Raw genomic sequence first — 22,778 nt, 5'->3', positions numbered from 1 at the left:
CAGATTTTATTCTGAGCTCCAACGAGATATATAACGGTTCTAAACATATTTATTACATAATCTGCCACCTCTCTAACGATGAGATATTAACAATGGATTTCTATTATTGTAATATACTTCAAATATATGTGAGGGTCTGAATCGTTTTAAAACTCAAGCCAAACCATATTTTATTATAACTTTATTCGATGTAAGAATATGATCTCTTATGAACGATTAGGCTTTCGAACGGGGTGAATACGTATGGAACAGAATGATCGTATTACGAGTAGATAATAGAGTAATCGATTTAACTGTCTCGTCCGGTAAAAAACGAAAGAATTGTACCTCGACATTTACAGAATGACCGAGCGAGTTATATGTTTAGAAGAGAACGATGTATCGGTTGATCTACAAATTTAAACGGTTTGATGAACTAATAATAAACTAATAGTCAGTCAAACAAGAAGATTTCGTACTTCATACTTTCCAATTTAACTGTTACCGCATTTACAAACCGAAAGCAATTTAGTTTTTTCTGGACTATACTATTTGCTTCATTGTCAAGGTCAAGCGATCGCTACATAAAACGGTTTAGAATTATGTTATTTTATTAAACTATCATCTGATCGCGTATTATCTAGGTTTGCAAGCGAAAAAAAAAACAACAAAAAACTCTTTCGTAAAAAATAAGATAAAATTCTACACTGATAAGTATGTTTACTTTACAAATTAATGGAAAAAAACAAATTAAACAAAACTTATTATCATGATTATTGTTGATAAAAGTATACATAAGGAAAATAACAATAATTTAGAAGATCATTAATTTTTTCTTATTCATGCAAGTCGTAAGTATGCTTAAATAAAATATTTAAAGTTATAACCTACAACCGGTTGTAAAATGAAGCTAACTGTAAATAAATAACAGAAAATTTAAAGGAATTAAATTAAATTTTATGTATATCATTAAGCTTATTGATATAAACGGAACGGATTCGACGTTAAAATACAAAATATAGCTTGATACAGGAATAAATAGGTGCATAAATATACAAAATGATATAAAAATATTTTACCTTGTACGGGTGTGTTGAGTTGCAAATTTTTATCTAAGAATGAAAATCGTCTTCTAAGCCAGAATAAACATAATAATAGTAGTAAAAACAGAAAGAGAGCGCACACAGCACCGGCCATTAATTCTAAATCGACTCCGGCTTCATTCTCTCCACCACTTGTTTTTATACTAACAGCATACAAGGAGTCGCTGCTGGTGTTCACAGTTTCTTTTTCTTCTTCTTCTTCTTCTTCTACTTCTGGTTCTATTCCTCCACCTTTACCTTTTTCATCTTCTGTTACTTCTTCATCTTCATCTTTAGAATCCATCAAGACTTCCATCTCGGCCGACCGTCGCGTGTCTATAATCAGTTCTTTACTTTTCCTCTGGGTTGTTCTCAGTTCATCCAATTCTGGAGCCATTAATTCAACCTGTAAAATACCAATAAAATATAATTTTTTTTCTTTTTTTACTTCGCTGCATATATAATTATTTTACTTATATTATAACCTTTTTTTTTTTAAATCTATGTTTATAAAAATAAAAAAATAAAAAAACGATTAAGATTTCTTAACTTTTATTTTTATTTTTAAAATGTAAATTTAATAATAGACTGACTAATTTAAATTCAGAACACAATTTAGTTTATGATAAAAAATGTAATTGTATGCTAATGAAATTATTTAATAGCCGATGGATTATTCTTTATTACATATTTTTAATAAAAAGAAATGAAAAAAATGACAGCTCGAACTTAAGATGTAAACTACCAAAAGAACTTAATATATATATTAAATAAAATATTACTAAACCTTTTATCAATGGATAAAATTATTTTTATCTAATTTTTAATTAATTTCAATAAAATATTCAATTATTAATTTGATTTTAAAATAATATCGTTTACTAATTTGATGTAAATACAATTCAGACATACATTATGAGCCATATAACAGAATACAAGCTAGTTGTATTATCCGAATAGATAATAGTAATTAAAGCAAAACGTTGTTTACCTTTCTCACACTTGAGTGCAGGATAACACGTGTTATGTACATATTATAAGATATCCCCTTACTAATGTAGGTACACTGGAGGTTACCTTAGTGTACTTCGGGGAGTTAGTACATATCAGGATTGTTGAGAACACTATATTGAAATGTTTTGGTATTTTATAAATGAAAACTATTATCTATTTTAAGCTGCACAAAAAAAGCAAGTTTCAAAGATTCCTAAATATATAACTTCAAATGAAAGTAACTTTAATTTTATTTTGATTTTAAGATGTTCAAAATAGTCTGAGGCAGTTATTTTTTATTAATATTTTTTCGTTTACTCTACAAAACTTTCATTACTTGAAAAACATTAAATCGAGTAAATACTTACCGAAAGCCGAGTAAGTACTTATAATAATTGTTATACCTTTGAAAAACTTTCGAGTCACAACATTAAAAAGTAATATTTTTAATTTTTATTATCTCTGACTTTAATTCAGCATTGTTTTTCATAAAAAAACATTATTTTCTGTAATAAAAAAAAAAATTGATTTATTGAAGATGAAATAATATATAAATAACTTTTCAATTTAAAATATATTTTATAATAATTTATAATAAATAATCAAATAAATTGAGAAACCATATTTGAAACATTAAAAGAAAATCAAAAATACATAAATTTAATACAACTCGCTTTAACCAACACTGTAACTAAAGTCATGTTTCTAGGTAAAGTCGCCGAACGATTCCAAGTAAAAACAGCACTAAGAAAAGGAGATGGTCTTTCAACTTGGTTTTAGATAAAGTCATGAAAACTTTCTGAGAAAATAATGGCTCAAATACAAAAACGGGAACAAAGAACCAATTTTTTGTTGACGACTTAGCGCACTCTACAGAATCAGAACGAGAATCAATCAACCAAATTAATCGATTGAAAAATGTAGCACAAAAAACAGGCTTGCAGTTTCCTTTTCAAAAACAAAAAATAAGTTAAACTATCTGAATAAAACCATAGAAACAAACTATGACAAAATGAAGATCACGGATCATTTTAAATAACTTGGAAAAATAATTAGTAGAATTAGAACAGAAACTATTGATCAAGACCAAAAAAAACCCAGAAATTAGAGCTAGACCTTTACACAAAAAATATTAACAATAAAAAACCTTTCTATTAAGGCATTTTAGTACAGTTGTAAGACCAGTAATATTGTACGGCATGGAAACTACAGATATAATTGGAATAGAGAATCTACTTATATCATCTAAAGGGACTCTCTCAAAAAGATCAGATCATTCATTATTTGACATCCATAAGTATGAATCGTTTATATCGATTATCTATTAACTTATCTATATATCTATAATTATGAATGTGCAATTTTTTATGAAGAAAATAAAGTCGGTTATTCTTAAAAATATAACAATATTTAAATCTATCTAACCGGAAAACAAAACTGCATTTATATTACGCAATACTTCGGCTTACGAGAAAGGACCTTATATTTCCATAGCATTTCCATTTAAAATATTTTATACCATTCTATTTAAAATAAAATTGAAAGATTTTCTCTAACTGAAACAATATTACTGTCGATAAATTTTCAAATAATACTAATTAAAAAAATTATAAATATTGACTTTTGTGAATGTCTGTTCAAAGTGTATATAACTATGTTAAAATAATTTTTATTTACACCTTCTGAGTTGGATATTATTTTGTAATTACTTTTTGTACCTGACGGCTTATAAGTCACGACGGAGATGAAACAGTTATTTTTTTTCTAATATTTCCTTATTTATTTATGATTATAATAAAGAACACAACAAGGAGATTACATGTAGATAAACAGAAAATTATATCTTTTAATGTCTTCAATTTTTGACTTCGCACAGACGAGCTCTTTCAATAACAGCTGTTATTGTCTGCGGTTATAGTACCCTAAATTCTGCACTACTGTTTTCCTTTAGTCGTGGAATTGTCTGCGGTTTGCTCATAAACAACCTTTCTTTTAAGTATGCCCATAAAAAGAATACGGGGACTGTCAGATCTGGAGACTGTGATTGCCGATTCTCTGCTGATCTTCTAGAAATACTTCGTTCGCCGAAAATATTCCGCAAAATCTGTATTGTAGCTTTAGTCATGACTCCATCTAGATGAAACCAACTCCAGCTTGTTTTCCACTGGAAGTCTCATGAGATTTTGTAACGTTTCCTGACATCGTTCTACATTAACCATCACATATTACCGGTTTCATTTTCAAAGAATAAAGATCCGATGATGATCTGCGATGTTACTCCACACCAAACCGTGCACTTGAGAGGGTGCAATCCATGATGCTGTGTAACTACTGGATCACCTATGATCCGAGTTCTACAGTTCTGTCTACTTATAAGAACCGCCAAGGTGAAGTGAGCTCAACGGACGTAATCAGATGGTGAATAAACCCATTTTCTTCCCTTTACTTTTTAATTTTTGAAATCGGACTTCTTAATTCAGCCCTCGCGGAATATCTGCAGGTTTCATTTCATATCCAATTGATTTTTGTATGGAACAACGTGTAAACTGTGTAAAAATCGAATAGTCGAATAGTTCGTCTCCGAATTGACGTCTCTGGTTCTTCGACAATTTCTCGCTCACGTCCTGTATTCGCCTCTGCCCAGCTGACTTTGTTCTCCCGATATTTAAAAAGCCAGTTTACTGAAGCCTGTTGCTGGGAACGATCCATTAAGAGATGATAAATTGATTTCTACGGCGCAACTCCAACGTTAAAATTTTAACGATATTTTCCCTGCATTCCAACAATTGAATGTTTGTTTTCAAAGAAAAAGTGAACGATTTTGGTTTGTTGTAAAGTTTTGAATTTTTTCATCTTTAATTATCAGATTACTGACCGTAACTTTTAAAATAAAAGAAAAAATTATTAAACAAAAAGTAATTACCGGTCTAAAACCCTTAGTGATTTACGGGCCATTAAATATTTAATATTCTTATGTATAACTAATATTATTTCACGAAGTTTTACTTTAAATAATTAGTATATATTTTAATCGCACCATTTTTTATTTTTTAATTAATTGTATATTTTGTGATGCTGCTCTGATCAAGGTTTTATCACAGTTTTCCTTGATCCATCCAGACAAATACTGGGACAATTCAATTTTTTTTCTGCGAAATAGCATATCAATGATATGACCTATATAACATATTGTGAAGTAATCGTTAGAATAAAAAATCTATTTATTTGTTTTAAATAACGTAAAGTATTGGAGTCAGACATTTTTATTAAAAACAAATGTAAAGTAACGAATTATTTCATATATCTTGACAAAATAACGTTCCAGAAATGTTTTCATTAAACAAAAAAATAATAAATACGGAATAGTTTTTATAATAAATTACTATTTAAGTCGTAGATTATTAAAGAATACATAAGTTTAAGAAATGGGAGTACATTTGGAATACGCGAACGGAATAATTCTTTTTTAAGGATATGTACTGAAAGCTTACTGCGGGTCATATCTGAGCCAAATACGAGTAAAATAGAATAAAATAAAAAAAGAAAGGAAAGAAGACTGACTGGGGGAAAATAAAATAAAATAAACAGTATTCAGGCTTTGTCTTTTAATATCCACTGAAATTCTGGAAGAGGCTAAGACGTTATCGCACGACTTGTCGGGATTCAATTTTAAACAGGGTAGGAGGATGCCTTCTCTTTATATTTCTACATTTCAAGGAAAAACTTCTTTTTCTTCTTTATTCTATACTTTAAAAGCTATCCTTTGAAACAATGTGCTCTTTCTTTTGCTTCCATATACTATTAAGTCCACCGATGAATACTGTTCCAAATTACTCCCCGATCTACTATTAGAATACATAGTATCTATCTTTAAGCCCTTCCGGCTAAAATGTACTTCTACGTCTTACCTTCTAATATTACTGCCATTTTATAACATCAAAGAATCTTATTTAGATGGCAATGGAATAGCATTAGGCTTACGAAGAGAATTTCAATTTATTTTATAGCATATTATTTACGTAATATTCAAGTTTTTATCTTTAATTTTATTTTATTACATAATGTTATTTAATTATCAATAATACTCGTATTCTATAAAATTAATTTGTTTTCTTTTACCACAATTTTGAAAATAAATAATACAATTTTTAAAGCATTTTACTTTTATTACTGTTTCGCTGAAGTCTTGCGTTAATCCCTTCTCGATTAAGGACAATTGTTTTTAATCATTTCATACGAAAATTTATTGAAGTTTAAACAAAGGTCAGAGTGAGTAATAATACTCAAAAGTTTTTATATTACAGTAATTAGTTGTAATAGATGATTAATTCGAAGTCGACAAATATAAAAAAACATTTGTGTACAACAAACTAGTCATTAGTTAAGCTTATGTTGCCATGTACCAGCTGTTGAAGGGATTAGTAAACCATCTTAACAAACAATATTGTAGAGTTTATTCGTACAAGCTTTACGATAGCTGTAAATGTAAATATAATCTTTGCTTCTATTGTAAACAGTACAGCAAAAATACCGGTAAAATATTGTGTGAATATTTAATAATTTTTTTTGAAAACAAGATTAACATTTTATTACCAATAAATATAGTTTTTAGTAATAAATTATTGTTTCTGGAAGTTATTAAAAGCATAAATCTCTCCAAAATAATGAGAAAAAAAATCTATAAAAATATAGGTCTGAAAACATTTTGTTTTCGAGTTACGGTTAATGAAAGAGTTTTCTCAAAAAATCAAATAATATTATATTAAAACCCTACGAACAGGAATTATTGAACAAAATTACTTATATTATTGCAACGTTACAAAAAAAGGAAAAAATAAGTCTGAAGAAAATTTATCAGGTTAAATTACCAATAACAAGAAAAAAAAAATTGAGGCAAAATTTGTGAAAAATTTTATTTTATGAAAATTGACATGATAAAGTCAAGATTAGATTTTACAAATCAAATTTTAACCAATTAATTAATTATTACCGCTGTATTTTTAATTGTATAATAGTTTAGTTTTACTATAAAATTATTGTGAGAGAAGTAAGTCCTCCTTTTAATTTAACACTTGTAATACAACCTTTTAAGAATATTTACGTTTGTTATAGTGGTGTTATAATAAGAATAAATTTTGAAAATCTTGATGAATTTTTATTTGCTTTAATATCATACAAATTTAATTTTGATGTTCTGTGTGCGCGCGCGCGCATAAGTATATATATATATATTAACGCAGTGGTAATTATGATAATAAAATATTTGAATTTTCAGAATACATATATATATATTTATAATATGTTTGTACACATAAATTTTTGCTGAACAACTTTATTTTTTTATAATTTTTCAAAATAATTTTCAACACACGTTATACACTTTTCCACCTGCGAAATTAGTCTTCAAAGAAACCTGGCTATATTTCTTCGAAGATTTTTTTCTGTTTAGCCTCCGGGAATCACCGTCAGGTATTACTTCAGAAGATGAATGAGGATGATATGTATGAGTGTAAGTGTAGTCTTGTACAGTCTCCGGTCGACCATTTTTGAGATGTGTGGTTAATTGAAACCCAACCACCAAAGAACACCGGTATTCACGATCTAGTATTCAAATCCGTATAAAAGTAACTGCCTTTACTAGGATTTGAATGTTGGAACTAACGACTTCGAAATCAGCTGATTTGCAAAGACGTGTTCACCACTAGACCAACCCGGTGGTTTTTCTTCGAAGATCTGGGCACACTCATCATTTCACGGTGTCGTGAAACACGATGTACAATCTAATCGTCGGTCAAGTTATGCAGCACTAAAAAGGTACAAACCTTTCTAATATGAAGGTGATCTTACAGAATAGTACGAGCTGAATAGAAGGCCAAAATTTCCTCTTTCAAACTCTTTGTACCACCTAAATGTTGTTGTACAATGAAGACAATTCTCTCTAATCAAAGGAGTCATTTCCTTTAAACATTGATCAACACTTAACCCGCGTGCAAAATTTCCCGGTATTCAGTTTTCGATTACGATTACATCACTACCTCTTTTCACCAACACAGCAAAAAAGAAAGTGTCAATGATATAGTGATTGCAACTGCTACAGCACTGTTTGAGAACTGCCTAAATAAGGGGTATGAACTTATAACTGCATGTGAAGATCCATTCTGTCGTATTTCAGAACTTGTCTAATCTCCTTTGTATATACAGTTAAGCCCATCGCATCCTAATAGTAACAGAATAATCTTACCTAAAAGAAAATTCATTTAGTCTTTAAAAAAAACAACAAAAAATTTTAAAAAACAAATAAATGAATATTGTTTGTAAATAATTCAAGCTGTACGATACTGTTCTGAAGCGTCTTAATAAAAAACTAAGCTTGTCATCATAATTAAGCTTTATTATGTCTATTATATTCTTATTTTAAGAATTATATTATCCCTGGGGTTTCCTCATAAAGTCAGAACGAGTTTTTAAAATATAGAAATGGGCTGTCAGATCATTATCTAGCACTGATGTGTATGAATTGTGTAGAAAAATATAGTTAGAAAATTAAATGTATTAACTGATAACGTTAAGTTTATATTTATGAATGGGAATTTTTTGCTAAAAAACCGGTCACTTATGCTTAAAAATAACAATATCCAACTTTATCTAACCAGAAACGGAGCTGTTTTCGTATAACGCAATACTCCAATTTACCGAAAAATCAAGAAAACAAGATATTTTGACAGAAGCCCCGGGAGCATGACAACTCTGCTCGCCAGTTGGATCTTGCTTTTGTGCCCAGCCTCTAACCTACAGAGCGGGGTCGCCATGCCCAGCTACACCGTCTTTGGTTCTCCGAACCAAGAATACGAGACTCGGTCTTAACTGCCCGCCTCTAATCAGGCTCCGGAAGGGACCCAACCGGGTCTTCGTTTAATAGTACAGTAGGAGGGTAAGTCTCCGTGCCTCATCATCGTTAACCATCCAGGCAAGCCCGGACGAACAAATCCGCAGGAGGCTGTCCGTCACCCCCTTGCCTCCTGTTCTTTCTGTCTCAGAACTGATGTTACGAACCCCGAGACTGCACTATAGTTGTAGGTGTTCTTTGGTGGTTTGGTTTCAATTAACCACTCATCTCAGGAACGGTCGACCTGAGACTACGGTCTCAGGTCTACACTTCATTTACATTCGTACATATCATCCTCGCAAGTTAACCCCTACGGCGTTTCCGGAAGATAAACAGAAAAAAAGAGTTGGGGTCAACATTCAAATGACAGGTACGGATCAAGAAAACAATTAGGATCAAAAACTAACATAATCGATTCCAGTTTGAGTGAAAACTGACTTAATCCATTATTTAACATTAAATAACTTTTTAAAGTAACAATTTTGATGAAAAAAAAAATTAATCTAATGACCTTAGATTACAAAATCATGTATTGTAAATGAGCTTTATACAGCAGAAAATACCATAACAGTTTTTTTTGCGATTTTCCAAAAAAATAATCTTATTAATTATGTGAGTTTTGATTTTATATATATATATATAAACATAAACGTTTGTGATCCGTTCCGTGTGTGTGTGTGTGTGGGTACATATGTGCGTATGTATTCCGTTCCGTGTGTGTGTGTGGGTACATATGTGCGTATGTATAAGTATTTTATTTACCGTCTATCTGACAGAAACGTTTTACAGATGCCTAATAATATCAGAACCGTTTCTTTGTTGCATACAAAGTAAAAAGGCACTAAAAGATAAGAATCAATATTATTATTTTATTTTAAATTTTGGTTTTCTGAAGTGACAACTAACAAATAATAGTTCTAAGGTAATCAGTAATTGTTTATTTTTCATTCAGCGACTTCACAAGTCAAAATTTAAATCCTAATTGAATATTATTATTTTTAATTTTGTTTTACATTAATTCCTTTTTCGTAGTAATCGTATTTGGAATTAGCCTATAATCGATTCCGGATATAGTTTTAATCAACAGTCAAATTATATTTATATTTCTTTTCACTCAGTACTAGAACAATTAACCGCAAAATTCTTTTATTATAATTTAAAATATATGTTATTTCCTTCATTGTTTTTTACGATTTATTATTTTCAAATATTTTAACTCCAAATTCTATTCATTCTAATGCAGAATGCCCTTATTAACTACAATTTTTAACGGATTTCATTACGTAAAAAAAAGTTAATGATGGTGATTACGACACCAAGTCATATATAGTCACGCTATAAGTACCTTAACGTCTGTATGTGTGTGTTTTTATATATATATTTTTTTTATATATCTCTATTCACAATTAGTGTTTATACTTTATTTTTTATACCATAAAGATATATATACGTATTTGTACTGAAAACTCGGTATGTATTTTATCCCTTCTATAAATTTTATTTATATATTCCTTCTCTTTTTCAACACAAATAAAAATATTCTTTACGAAAATCTTTGAGAAAGGCAAAAAGAAAAAAAAAGGAAGGGAAAAGTAAAGTAAAAACAGAAGTTAAGATGCGAACCAAAATCTACGGAGCGAATAGGAAAAAGGGAATGGAAAAAAAACTGTATCGTTTGCTAGCTATATGTTGCAGGCCGATGTTTTCAGCTCACTTCTACAAAAATCTTCTTCTTGTTCTTCATTGTCGTCATAAATAAAATCCGATATCCAATCTCGGTACAGTGTTCTTCAAACATACAACGGTAGAAAATTGAAAAATTGTATTTTCTTATCCTTTTATAAAAGATCGTCCAACCCTTTCTCTATTTCTTTCTATCTTTATATTTTTCTCTTTCTACGTCATTTTTTTTCTATCTTCTTTTAGCTCGTCGCCGATCGATTGACCCCCGATTTCTTGCTTCTTTTCTTCAGCATCGTAAATTTTCATTTTATAAAAGTCATTCGTGTAAAGTGAATATATTAAAGATAGATATTCAACTTTTATTTAAAACATTTATCTTTTTCTCTCTTTATTAGAAAAGATAAATAAATAAAAAAATATTATAAATATTTTATTTACTTTCCCTAATAATAAAAATAAAAAATACAAAGTAATAAATATAATAAATTGATTGGAAAATTGATAGGATCGTAATTTTATTTCATTTATAAAATATATTGGAAAGTTTAAACGTACAAATATATAATTTTTTTCATTTTTAGTTGTATTAAAAACTTTTTATATTAATTGGAATAAACCAGTTTTTTTTTAAGATAAAGTATTCCTTTTAATATTTAAAATCAAACTATTTTCATAGTTTTTAATTAGATATAAAAAATACCCTGAATAAAAAGATCTTTTTAATCAATTTCCTAATCAGTTTTTAAGTAATTTTATTTGGAGTATATATTTTTTGAGTTAAATTATATAATTAAACAGATTTATTAAAACTGATAAGCAGTTCAAGTTTTTCCTAAAAGTCTCCACCGTTTTCGGATAAAAAAGATTCGTGTACTAGGCCTGTACCAGAAAGTTCCCTGTTACTTTTTGTGTCAAGATCCAAAGTACTGTTCTAAAATGAACATACCCCACTATCACTCCACCAACTAAAGACAGGTGATACTAAAAGTGACACTTCACTCTTTTCATTGTAATTTAAGAATGAAATCAGAAAGAAAGTATCATATATATATATATATATATTAAATCACATTACCCAAAATAGGATGAAAAGTTATCAACGAAAAATTTTCAAAAAAATTCGCTCGGAATAATGAAACAGCTAACTTTTTGAATAAAAGGATGTATGCCTATTTTTAAATTTTTTAGTCAATCGTCAGTTGGATTGTAGGTATTATTGATGTCAGTGTGGCAATATTAAAATATTTTGCTTATAGTTTGGGTATTTTTGAACATGAGAACCTTTCTTTTTCCTGTTTAGCCTCCGGTAACTACCGTTTAGATAATACTTCAGAGGATGAATGAGGATGATATGTATGAGTGTAAATGAAGTGTAGTCTTGTGCATTCTCAGTTCGACCATACCTGAGATGTGTGGTTAATTGAAACCCAACCACTAAAGAACACCGGTATCCACGATCTAGTATTCAAGTCCGTGTAAAAAATAGCTGGCTTTACTAGGACTTGAACGATGGAACTCTCGACTTCTAAATCAGCTGATTTGGGAAGACGCGTTCACCACTAGACCAACCCGGTGGGTTGAACATGAGAACCTGGAAAATGTTAGGGTGAGCAACTTAAAATCGAACCGCTGAAGACTAAACAATAGCGACATGTAACATTTTATGGATGAAATGAAAATGTATATTAAATTAATTTTTTATTTGTTTACAAAAATTTATATATTTAACAATTTATTACGAAGGAAAAAATAAAATATAAATGTAAATAGACAAATCTGGAGAACACGGAACCCACAGTTGACAGTTCGTACTTCGGTAAAAACCGCATGAACGCGAGCTAGTGAATCCTTTGATGTGTAACGACTGCTCAATTTTATTTTGTTGCAAGAACCCGTATTCTTTTTCACGATCTATTAACAAAACGTAAAATTCTTTGAAAACCGTTCGGTACACATCCGTACTGACAGTCCGGTCAAGCAGTACCGTCTCCGACCTCTGTGGCTGAGAAGGTAGCGTCTTGGCATTTCGTGCGAAGGTCCCGGGTTCGAATCCCGCCGGGCTAATGACCATAGCTGTTGATGGCCGTTCTTTCATTATAAACGATATCGGCCCCGCTATATCATTACAACAAACCGCAAACTATACATCGATTTTCTCATCGTGAAATGGATACCCAAACACTCGGTAAGAATTTTCATTCATCTGATATATGAAATTGTGTGATTTAACATGAGCAGATAAATGAAATCGTGCCTCGTCTGACATGGGACACACCTACCGCTCTATTTGTCCATCGAAAATGTGTTTGAAAAGCCGATCACAATAATTAATACTTTTGATTTGTCTGTTCTTTTAAGTTATCGGATATTTATTACCCGATATGGGTTTAAATTTAAATAATGAAAAATCATCCGGCAAGATCTGCTTTTGTGATAACTAACGCATAGAGTTTTTCGTACCTGCTAAAATTCTTCTTTGAATATCGACTGCAGTCAGTGTAATTTAACAGAAGATCACCTATTTTAGGTTTGCGTTTTTAACGAACGCGTTTTACGCCATTTTTCAACCAAATCATATTGGGATTCTGATATTCGGAAACTTTTTAACGAATATTTGACGTATTTCTTGAAAGGATCCAGAACTTACTTTAGATATCGTTAGTGAAACAGTTTCTTCGATTGAATAAGGCATTTTAGAAAAACACATAAGTAAAGAACGAAAGTGTACTGAACTTAAGAAGGAATAATTTACAAATGAAAACAATAGAGGAGAGTAGTAATAAACACAACCGATACTGGCAATACTAGCAACACTGTTTAACACAATAATCTCCATATAACTGGACAGAGGATCCCGTGTGTTGGAATTGGTAAAATTTAGCGCCACAAAATGAGTGGCTAGAACTAAATAAAATGAAACGGCGCATTCACAGAGGTAAGTCTAAGAGTAGGGATAAAAGTACGTTTTAAACTGATGCAGTAGAAGTGTTCTGATTTTGTGTTTAGAACACTGATCTCTATATAATTCTCTGGTCTCTATTTAAATCTTCTACAACTGTCTGTAAATTTGTGTTTGTGTTGCGAAAATGACAGTTTTTTCCTGTTTAGCATCTGGGAATCACTGTAAGGTATTACTTCAGAAGATGATATATGTGAGTGTAAGTGAAGTATACTCTTGTACAGTTTCAGGTTGACCATTTCTGAGATGTGTAGTTAATTGAAACCCAATCACAAAAAAAAAAACGGTATCCACGATCTAGTATTCAAATCCGTATAAAAATATCTGACTTTACTAGGACTTGGACCTCTCGACTTCCAAATCAGCTGATTTAGAAAGACGCGTTCACTACTAGACTAACCCGTTGGGTCAAACTCTTAACAATTAAAAAGTGCAGTTTTTCAGTTGTACCACTGTTGTTCTAAGTATAATATACAAGTCCTAATGATTAACGAGTCGTAAACTATGAAACATAATAATTTTTGGGTTGACACGGTAATTCGATTTCTTACTAATTTGGAAATAGAAAATTTCTATGAAGGTCTTTTTATGTTCAGTATTTAAATTTAAAAAAATATATACATATAGAACTTTTTCTTAATTTTTAATGAACTCCAAGAACGTTCTCGAAGAAGAACGTGAATAAATAGACAATGACGAAATTTTGTTGAAAAAAAGCAACAAAAATAAGTGAGAAAAAAGAAATAGATACAACAAGATTAAATTTAAAAGTAAGATGAGGCCTATATATTGCACAGAGGGACTGTTACTTCGGTTTGTAAATTGCTTTCCTTTTTTCTGACGTCACGTTAGGTATGAGCTTTATTTTGTTAAGGAGCTTGTATCACTCAAAGACTTGTAAATAAAACATTTACAAGACGAAATAGAAGTACAAATGCGTTTAGAGAAACGCGAAAAATAGAAGTAACGTAAAAGAGGACGAGAGAACAGACTCGGAATAGCAGAAATCCAACAAAATTTACAAGAAAGAAAGCGTACGCGAGAGATAGAGAAAGACAGAGTTCCTAAGTAAAGGAATCAACAGAATAACTAAGGGAATCAAGAAATGCAGTGGAAGAAACCTTTTGTCTCTTTTCGCTCGTTCACTCGCTCTCCGAAATCAAAAGAAAGGAACACCTAGAATATCCGCTTAACCGAGAGAACTCGGCTGTCAAGTTTTCTTCAACAAAATCCTGCGATTCCATCCGTAACAACTTTAAGAGGATTTCGTAAACTTTTTTTCGTTAAAATACTATGCAAGAAATTCTTTAGACGGATAAACAAGTTTCAATCGTTCCCTTTTGTCTGTCGGCCATGTAAAATATAAGAAATTGGCAGTATCAAACGAAGCAGTAAAATTTAGATAAAATTGAAATACGTTACGTTGAACGTTTTATTATTCTTTTTCCACCTTTAAATACATCAGTCAGAAAAAAAGAGACTTAATACTGACTTTATTTGAAAAGAAGAAACGGTCATATTTAAATACAAATGCACGGTTAAATATGATTAAATACCGACAGACTGAAGGAGAAAACCTTTTTACAAAATTTATTACTTTTTAAATGGAGTAAAGTTACGTAAATTCATTTAATAAGTGCACAAAATATAATATATTTTATTATTGAACGATTTCATCTCTTTTTAATTTCAATGTAAAATTACGCTTTCATACAGCGATTCATTTTTCATGAAAAAACCTTTCATCTGCTGAAAAACAAAAAGTTATTAGATGACATTTTAAAATTATTAAAAAGAAAGTTATCGAGAAATCATATGAATTCGACTTCCCGTTTTTTTTAAAGGCAATTTAAACTTTATTTTAATTTCTATCATATTTTATGAAATAAATTAAGGCTGAAAAGATTTATAATGTACACAAGTTATCAAGTAATTAATTCCTTATGTAATTCTAAATATTGAAATCAAACCGAGGGCTCGAAAATTTCTCGCATTTATCTAAAATTTAATAAGTAGTAAATTAATTATTTACCTTAATTAATTTTTGATTAAAATAACTAGTCGTTTGGTAACTGAAGAAAAAGCAGCATATTATCTCTTAAAAATAAATATTACATTATAAATTGCACGCTAATTTGATTTATACAATATCTGATTATTTAACATGGTTTGGCAATTATCTAATTTCGATGCGATATCCACTTCTTCAGCCCGATTACGTGTGATATATAATAAGTTAAATATCACTGTATATTAAAGATAAAAAAAATAACATAATATCCATAAAAAAATTAATAATTAAAGAACCCACTTACTAACAATTCTTTTATATATACGTTCAAGCGTTTTCAGAATTAAATTACATCATCAGGAACTTAAACATTTTATATTATAATTTTAATAAAACTAAAACTTCTTCGTCATGTAAATTTGTGTGTGTAACGTAATATAATATAACAGTGGTCGTCATATGTTTAAAATTATATTGACTTAACGACCTCTCATTAAGAATGTCTCCACCGTTAATAACGAAGGAGATATAATTTTAAAAAATATGACGGCTACTGTTATATTATATTATGTTACATAAACAAATTTACATGTCGAAGAAGTTTTAGTTTTATTATGATTATAACATAAACTTTTTAAGTGTCTGCTGATGTAATTTTATTCTGAAAGTGCTTGAACGTATATATAAAAAATTTATAGGTAAGTGAGTTGTTTAATTATTAATTATATAATATTACCAACGGGCTGTGTTTGATAAAATTATTATAAAAAAGATATTTGATAACAACATGAATGTAAACGTTTTTCATAGAAACAGTTCATATGTAAGGGATTATTGGTGTTTCATACAGATACAGATATTAACCTCTTCAAACCGATATATATGACGTAGTAAGTTTAATATCATTACATATGAAAAATAAATACGAATTATCTTAAAATAAGTAAAAATAGATTAGGTTTATATAAAAAGTTATTGAGTATTAATAACACGGCACAGATGAATACACGATTACCGAGGTTCGATATTGTACAATAACGAAAAATTCAGACTGAGAAGACGTAATTTAATGAACTAAATCTTATCGCATAAAAAAATGAACACGAATATTATTAAAATACTTAAAAACACATAATTTTTGTTGAATTAACAGATATAATGAAAAAATACATATTTAAATCTGTGGAGATGATTGGGGGATTACCGATGTTTAATTCATTTACCGTAGATGAGATTTTTTAATTTTAATGCCTATTAAATAAAAATTTGAATTACATTAAACTGTGTAAAAACAAATATGTTAATAAATTGAATAAAAGCTATGATTATTTTGATAATTAGCACGGCTTAGTTGGTTTAGCTATTATCAAATTCGATACCGATATGGACTTCTTCAGACCGATAACATGTAATTCACTAAATGTTATGTCATCGTCCATTAATGGGAAATACTACGTAGGATATGATACGTAAAAATGAATTAATCTGATAATAAAATGAATGAAAATTTTATAATTAACACAGCTTTGTTTGTTAAGGCATTATCGATGTTCGATAAGATATCGAACTCTTCCCACCGATGTGACCGTAGTAAGTTCAATGCCACTGGCTCTTACAGATAGATATTATATATATTGTTTCGTTTGTCCGTATAATGATGATATTTAAGCATGATGCTACGGGTATGAATTTTAGAAATCTTGTAACTCTAATCTATAAATGTTATATAAAGTGCATCATATGCGTCTAATTAATTTCGTAGAAGAAATTATTAAAAAGATTTTAAGGTAATCGTATTTTAAAAATTATAGTTATGACGTAGCTTTAGCAGGAAGTAGGAGAAAGGCTCTTAAATTAAAGGAAACTAAATATTTTTCCGTTCGTAACGCATGCACACGAAATAAGGCAGAGTAGACAATTTTAGTTTCAATGTGCTTTAGCTAACAAATAAGATCTCAAGATAATTAAATCTTCTCGTTAAAGCAGGGCGATAAAACAATAAGTAATTATAAAATATTCGTTACATAATCATAAAATTACGAATTGTTTTCATCTTTGTCGCCAAAAAGTAAAAGCGACTGCAATTTAGGCTGGAGAATCAGCTCCCGGGATTTTAATGATATGACAGTATCCTGGGGTAGTTACGAACGTTTTTTCTTAGTTTTTATAATCTAATAAAAAATAAATACATTAAATTTACCTGAACGTGAAACAATGTGTCCGGCCAAAGTGACAGTGCGACACACGTAGAAGACGTTAACAGATTTCCTCTTAATCCACCTCCAGCCACCTCCCATGTAACTAAATAAAGAGCGCGTGGACGCCTCGCTTCCCACGCGACTTCAGCGATAACGACCGCTTCCTGATGTATAACAGAAACTTCACGAAGATGCCACCCCTTATCTTCACCGAGTCCAATTTCTTCTGCCGGACCGTAAATCGTTACAAGTCCATCTTTACCCACAACGAGTACGCGTACCATACCGCCTTGTGGTATTTTAGCCGATAAATCCAAAGTCTGTGTTATTTGTCTCCAAGCGTTATTTAATCGTCTCATAACTAAATATACCCAAGGTCCTTCCAATTCTGGTGCCGGTGCGGGCCATTTTGTATTTTGCCCATCGATTTTTAATACTTCTTCACCGCGTCTGACAAGAACGGGTGCTCTTTGAGAACCCCTTCCGCTTTCCATAAATTTACAAGCCGCTTCACAACCGGGTCCCTGAAAAAGAATTACAAAAATTTAATATTTTTTAAAAATGAATACAGTCAATAAAACAAAATTATAATAAAGTATTTAAAATATAAATAAAAATGTAATAAATTCAATATGTAGGGAAAAATTAATTTTCTAAACTTTGTTTATTAACTTCTTCACCGGTATGTTCACTTATTTAATTTTTTTTTTTAAATTTACCTTTGGTGGTATACTCTTATGTTTACGGTTTTCATTTTTTCTTTGCTTAGCGTACTATTCATATTTGAATGACCGGTTTCGTAATTTTTGTAAAAAGATTTAAGTAACAGTTTAAGGTTTATAAACAGATAACAAAGGACATCGCTTCAGGGTAATCGCTACACTACGTTAGTGATATTTTATATGCACAGTTTGTTATACTTAGATCTGTCTTTTATTTTTTATGCCATTATTTCAGAAAATGACATTCAGAAATTATTTATCGATAAATTTGAACTCGGCTTATACAAGCCTAAGTTGATAGAGTAGGAAACTCTAAGACAACAGTAGAAACTCTTAGCTGAGGATACCTCTCTGATTCTCATATGATTATGCAGTAACTGTCATTGGCATTATCAGCCAATGATAGATGAAACCATCCATCAGACGGACTACAATACGCATAAACGTAATAACATTTAAAAAAAAGAGATAAACCTTGGAATCTACAGAAAACACAAAACTTGTATGTAAATAATTTAAAAGGGAATAGAGCTACACTAGTCTCGTTATTCATTTTTGGCTTTTCTTTTACATTAATAATATCAAACGTAGTCTACGTGAAATAATAATAATAAAAAAAGAAAAAAATTAACGATCGCATATCATATCATAAAAAATTGAAACTTTTCCCCACAGTAGTTTTCTGTTCAATAATAATGGATAAATCACGTCAGGAATGGATAGATATCCTACTCCATGGATCAGTATTTGGCTGGATGGATAGATCAAGAGAAATCGTGGTAAAACTTAATATTAAATAATAAACAATTAATTATAAAATAAAAAACTGATGTGGACACCACATGATTTCCTTGTACATCTATTAAATTACATGTACACATTTATTTAAAATGGCAAGTACATAAAATTTTATTTCCTTAATAACTTTTGATATTTTTTCATATTTTTTTTATTGTTATTATTGAATTACTATTTACTGTAAATTATTTTTTTACAATCAGAGGTTAATAATTATTAATAAATCAATATATTTAAATATAAAAAAAGGAGAAGTCGGATTCGAACCGATGAGCCAAATGGCCCTTATGAGCCAAATTTTCATCGATTACAATTTTTATTTGGCTATAACTCTTGAACCAATGAGAATAAGTACTACTTATGATATATCGTTGAAAAGCTCTCAATGAGGGCAGTTAAGAAAAACTCCAAAATGTTTTTGGATTTTGGGTTTTTTTTGGACACTTGGACCATTCGATTGCAATCAACAGGGGAGGTGCACAACTTGATGTTACAACAGTCCTAAATTCAAAATTTCAACAACCTACGGATAATCGTTTTTTGGTTATGCGAGATACATACGTACAGACGTCACGCCGAAACTGTTCAAAATGGATTCAGGGACGGGCAAAATGGATATTTCCGTTGAAATGAAATCCTAAATTTTTCGCAATCACAGTACTTCCTTTACTTCGTACAAAGAAGTAAAAATAGATATGGTTAAAGCCTACATTAATTATTTAAAATATAAACACATAAAATACTGTTAATATATTAAATATAATTATGTAATATGTATATTAGACGAGTATTATGTAATATATTATTATATATTAAATATAACAAATAACTAAAAAATAAATCACAGATCAGTAGTCATTAGTGAAAATGATTTGAATACATATTCATGCGCTTTCATAAATGCAGGTTTTAATTTTTGTTTTCGATAAGGTCTCTGTGGACCAACACACATAAAGTCAAACAGAATTATTCGTTTTGTTCTTCCAGTATTCTCTAATTCTAGTACTTAGTTCTAATTTTCTTTCTTCATTACATTTTATACCTGGTCTTTTGGCTTGCTCTAGGAGTCTACAATTTAAATTATTTATTACAGTTAGTATTTTTTATAAATTTATCAACAAAATAATATTATTATTTCTATAAAAAAAATCTTTTAATCGTATTTAAAATTAATTGTTTTGAATCTTTTTTAGATGGTTCAGTAATTTATTAATTTATAATGTAAACATAATACGACCCGTTTCATTAGACAAAAAATTGTGTTGTGTTATACAAAAAAAGTTATATTGTCCAGTTTGATGTCAGAAGATTTTGAAATTTTTTAAATATAATTAGTTATTTCTTTCTAACATAAATTGCAAAATGATAAATATAAAAACATGTAAAGTTAACGTTTTATATTCTCTAAACATAGGCTAATGATTAAAAATTATGACCTTCAATTTTACATTGAAAATTAGTTCTGTTTTCTGAGGGAGTCGAAAAGATGATACTGTATTTCACACGGAAATATACGTAAGCATAATAAAAAATCTTATACATATATATATATATATATATGTATAAAATGAGTGTTTGTTTGTTCCTTATGCGTTCTTATACCATTCATACGATTGCGCTGAAACTTTGGTAAGTTGTTGTGCGTACGCCCGCGAAGGTTTCTGAATTAGTCTGGACCCGCTAGGTGGCGCTGGAAACGAAATATTTCGGTAAATTGTATTTATGGTCCGATTTGGCTCATATTCGGAATATGTATTAGTTACGTGAAAATAAATATTTTTTTCGAAAAGTGGACCTGCTAGGTGGCGCTGGGTATAGAAATTTAGAAAAATTGTACTTATGGACCGATTTAGCTAATATTCAGAATACATTTTAGTTATGGGAAAAGAAAAATCTTTGCACTATACTCGCTAGACGGCGCCGGTGTCGAGTTATTTCTGAAACAAACAAATATACAAAGACTTTCTTCTTCTATAAATATAAAAGGCCATGTTCGTATGTGTGTCCGCTATTGACTAAAAAACTACTAGACTGCTTTACGCGCGGAATAAAGGGAAAAGGGAAGAAGAGTAGAAGGGAAAAAGGGAAGATGGGAAGAAGGGAAAAATGAAAATAAGGAAACGTTAAATTTTGTGAAGTTCCGTAATACTCATTTTGTTAATGTTTTATCAAACTTTCAATTGTGTTCATTTAATCTATATATATATATACTCAAATCTAGTAATGGCGAAGCAGTGCTGAGTCAGCTAATATTTAATAATTATGACAAGTTTAGTGTTTTATTAAGGCGCTTCAGTACAAAAGACTACAGTTAGATTGTTATAAACGAAATCAATTTGATTTGAACTGGAACTTGTCATCTTATAAATTAAACCTTTCTTTACAGACAACAAATATATTATGGTATCAATAATGGGAATTTCAATCACGCCATCGGTAATGTTACATCTACCTGCGAAACACAATACAATGGATTAAATTACAATAATCTCTTTACCGGATATATAACCTGGGCTATACAACAATTAAAATCGATTAAAAAAATTGTTAATATTATATTTTAATTAAAAAGTATATTGTAAAAATATTTCCAAAGACTTTTATGAAAAAGGAAATCTTGTTCTTTATAATTCACGTTTTCTTTATTCAATGTTATCCAAACTTGAAAAAACTTTTCTAAAGAATTTTGCATTAAAAACTAACAATAAAATATGTTGAAACAGATTGTAAAAAAAAATTAATACTTTCACTTTGTTCTTTGCATTATTTTATAACAAAAGAATGTAACAAAACTTAGAAGCGAAAAATTTAATTAATTTTTAGCTAACTTTACAATATTCTTGTTCGTAAAAAGTTAAAGACATGAAATTACAAAATAAAAGTTAAACTTTATTATATGTATTTCAATTTTCAAAGTTAAAAGTTTTGAGAACGTAAGTGCTTTACAATAGAAAAAGAAAATTAAGAAGAAAAGTGTAAAAAAAAAAAAACGTATAACAAGAAAGGTGTTAATTCAACAAGAAATTGCAGTTGAAATTGGATAGATTTTTACTTAAGAGTTTTTCTTTTTCATCATAATTCATTTTAACCTAAATGAAAAAGACTAAGTATAAGTATGGATACTATATATATGAAACACTCAAAAGAGTACTTCAAAACTCATTTTTTACATCATTTTAACTCTAAACTAACACTGAACTATAATCATAACTTTATTAAAAGTAAAGCTAAGCTAGTAAATGGCATTTTAAAAATGTATAAAAGATATTTAAAAAGAATAACTTTGATTTACGTTGAACAAAAATTATAAAAATGTATTTAACGTTTTAATACTTAATTTTATTCATTAAGAGAGAATTTACTGTTTTATAAATACATAATGAAACACTGAATTAATGAGAAAATCTGTAAATTGGATTTTATTTTTTTTAACCACTGAACAAATAACGTTTGTATACGACAAATAT

General features: G+C 29.4%; 1 protein-coding gene across 1 annotated transcript in view; it reads right to left on the bottom strand.

Moving 5' to 3' along the window:
* Positions 1–22,778, bottom strand: part of LOC142331334 (uncharacterized) — a 182,917-nt gene that overhangs the window by 5,762 nt on the left and 154,377 nt on the right. Inside the window, exons 4-5 of the mRNA XM_075377163.1 lie at positions 17,794–18,315; positions 1,059–1,467 (exon numbers count right to left, since the gene is read on the bottom strand). Of these exons, the coding sequence (XP_075233278.1) occupies positions 1,059–1,467; positions 17,794–18,315 (931 nt within the window). The remainder of the gene's footprint in view (positions 1–1,058; positions 1,468–17,793; positions 18,316–22,778) is intronic.

Source organism: Lycorma delicatula, chromosome 10 (genome assembly GCF_047948215.1).
Source record: "Lycorma delicatula isolate Av1 chromosome 10, ASM4794821v1, whole genome shotgun sequence".
In the NCBI taxonomy this organism is placed as follows: domain Eukaryota; kingdom Metazoa; phylum Arthropoda; class Insecta; order Hemiptera; family Fulgoridae; genus Lycorma; species Lycorma delicatula.
Note: the sequence above shows the minus strand (reverse complement) of the source record. Positions and strands in the feature narration are given on the sequence as shown.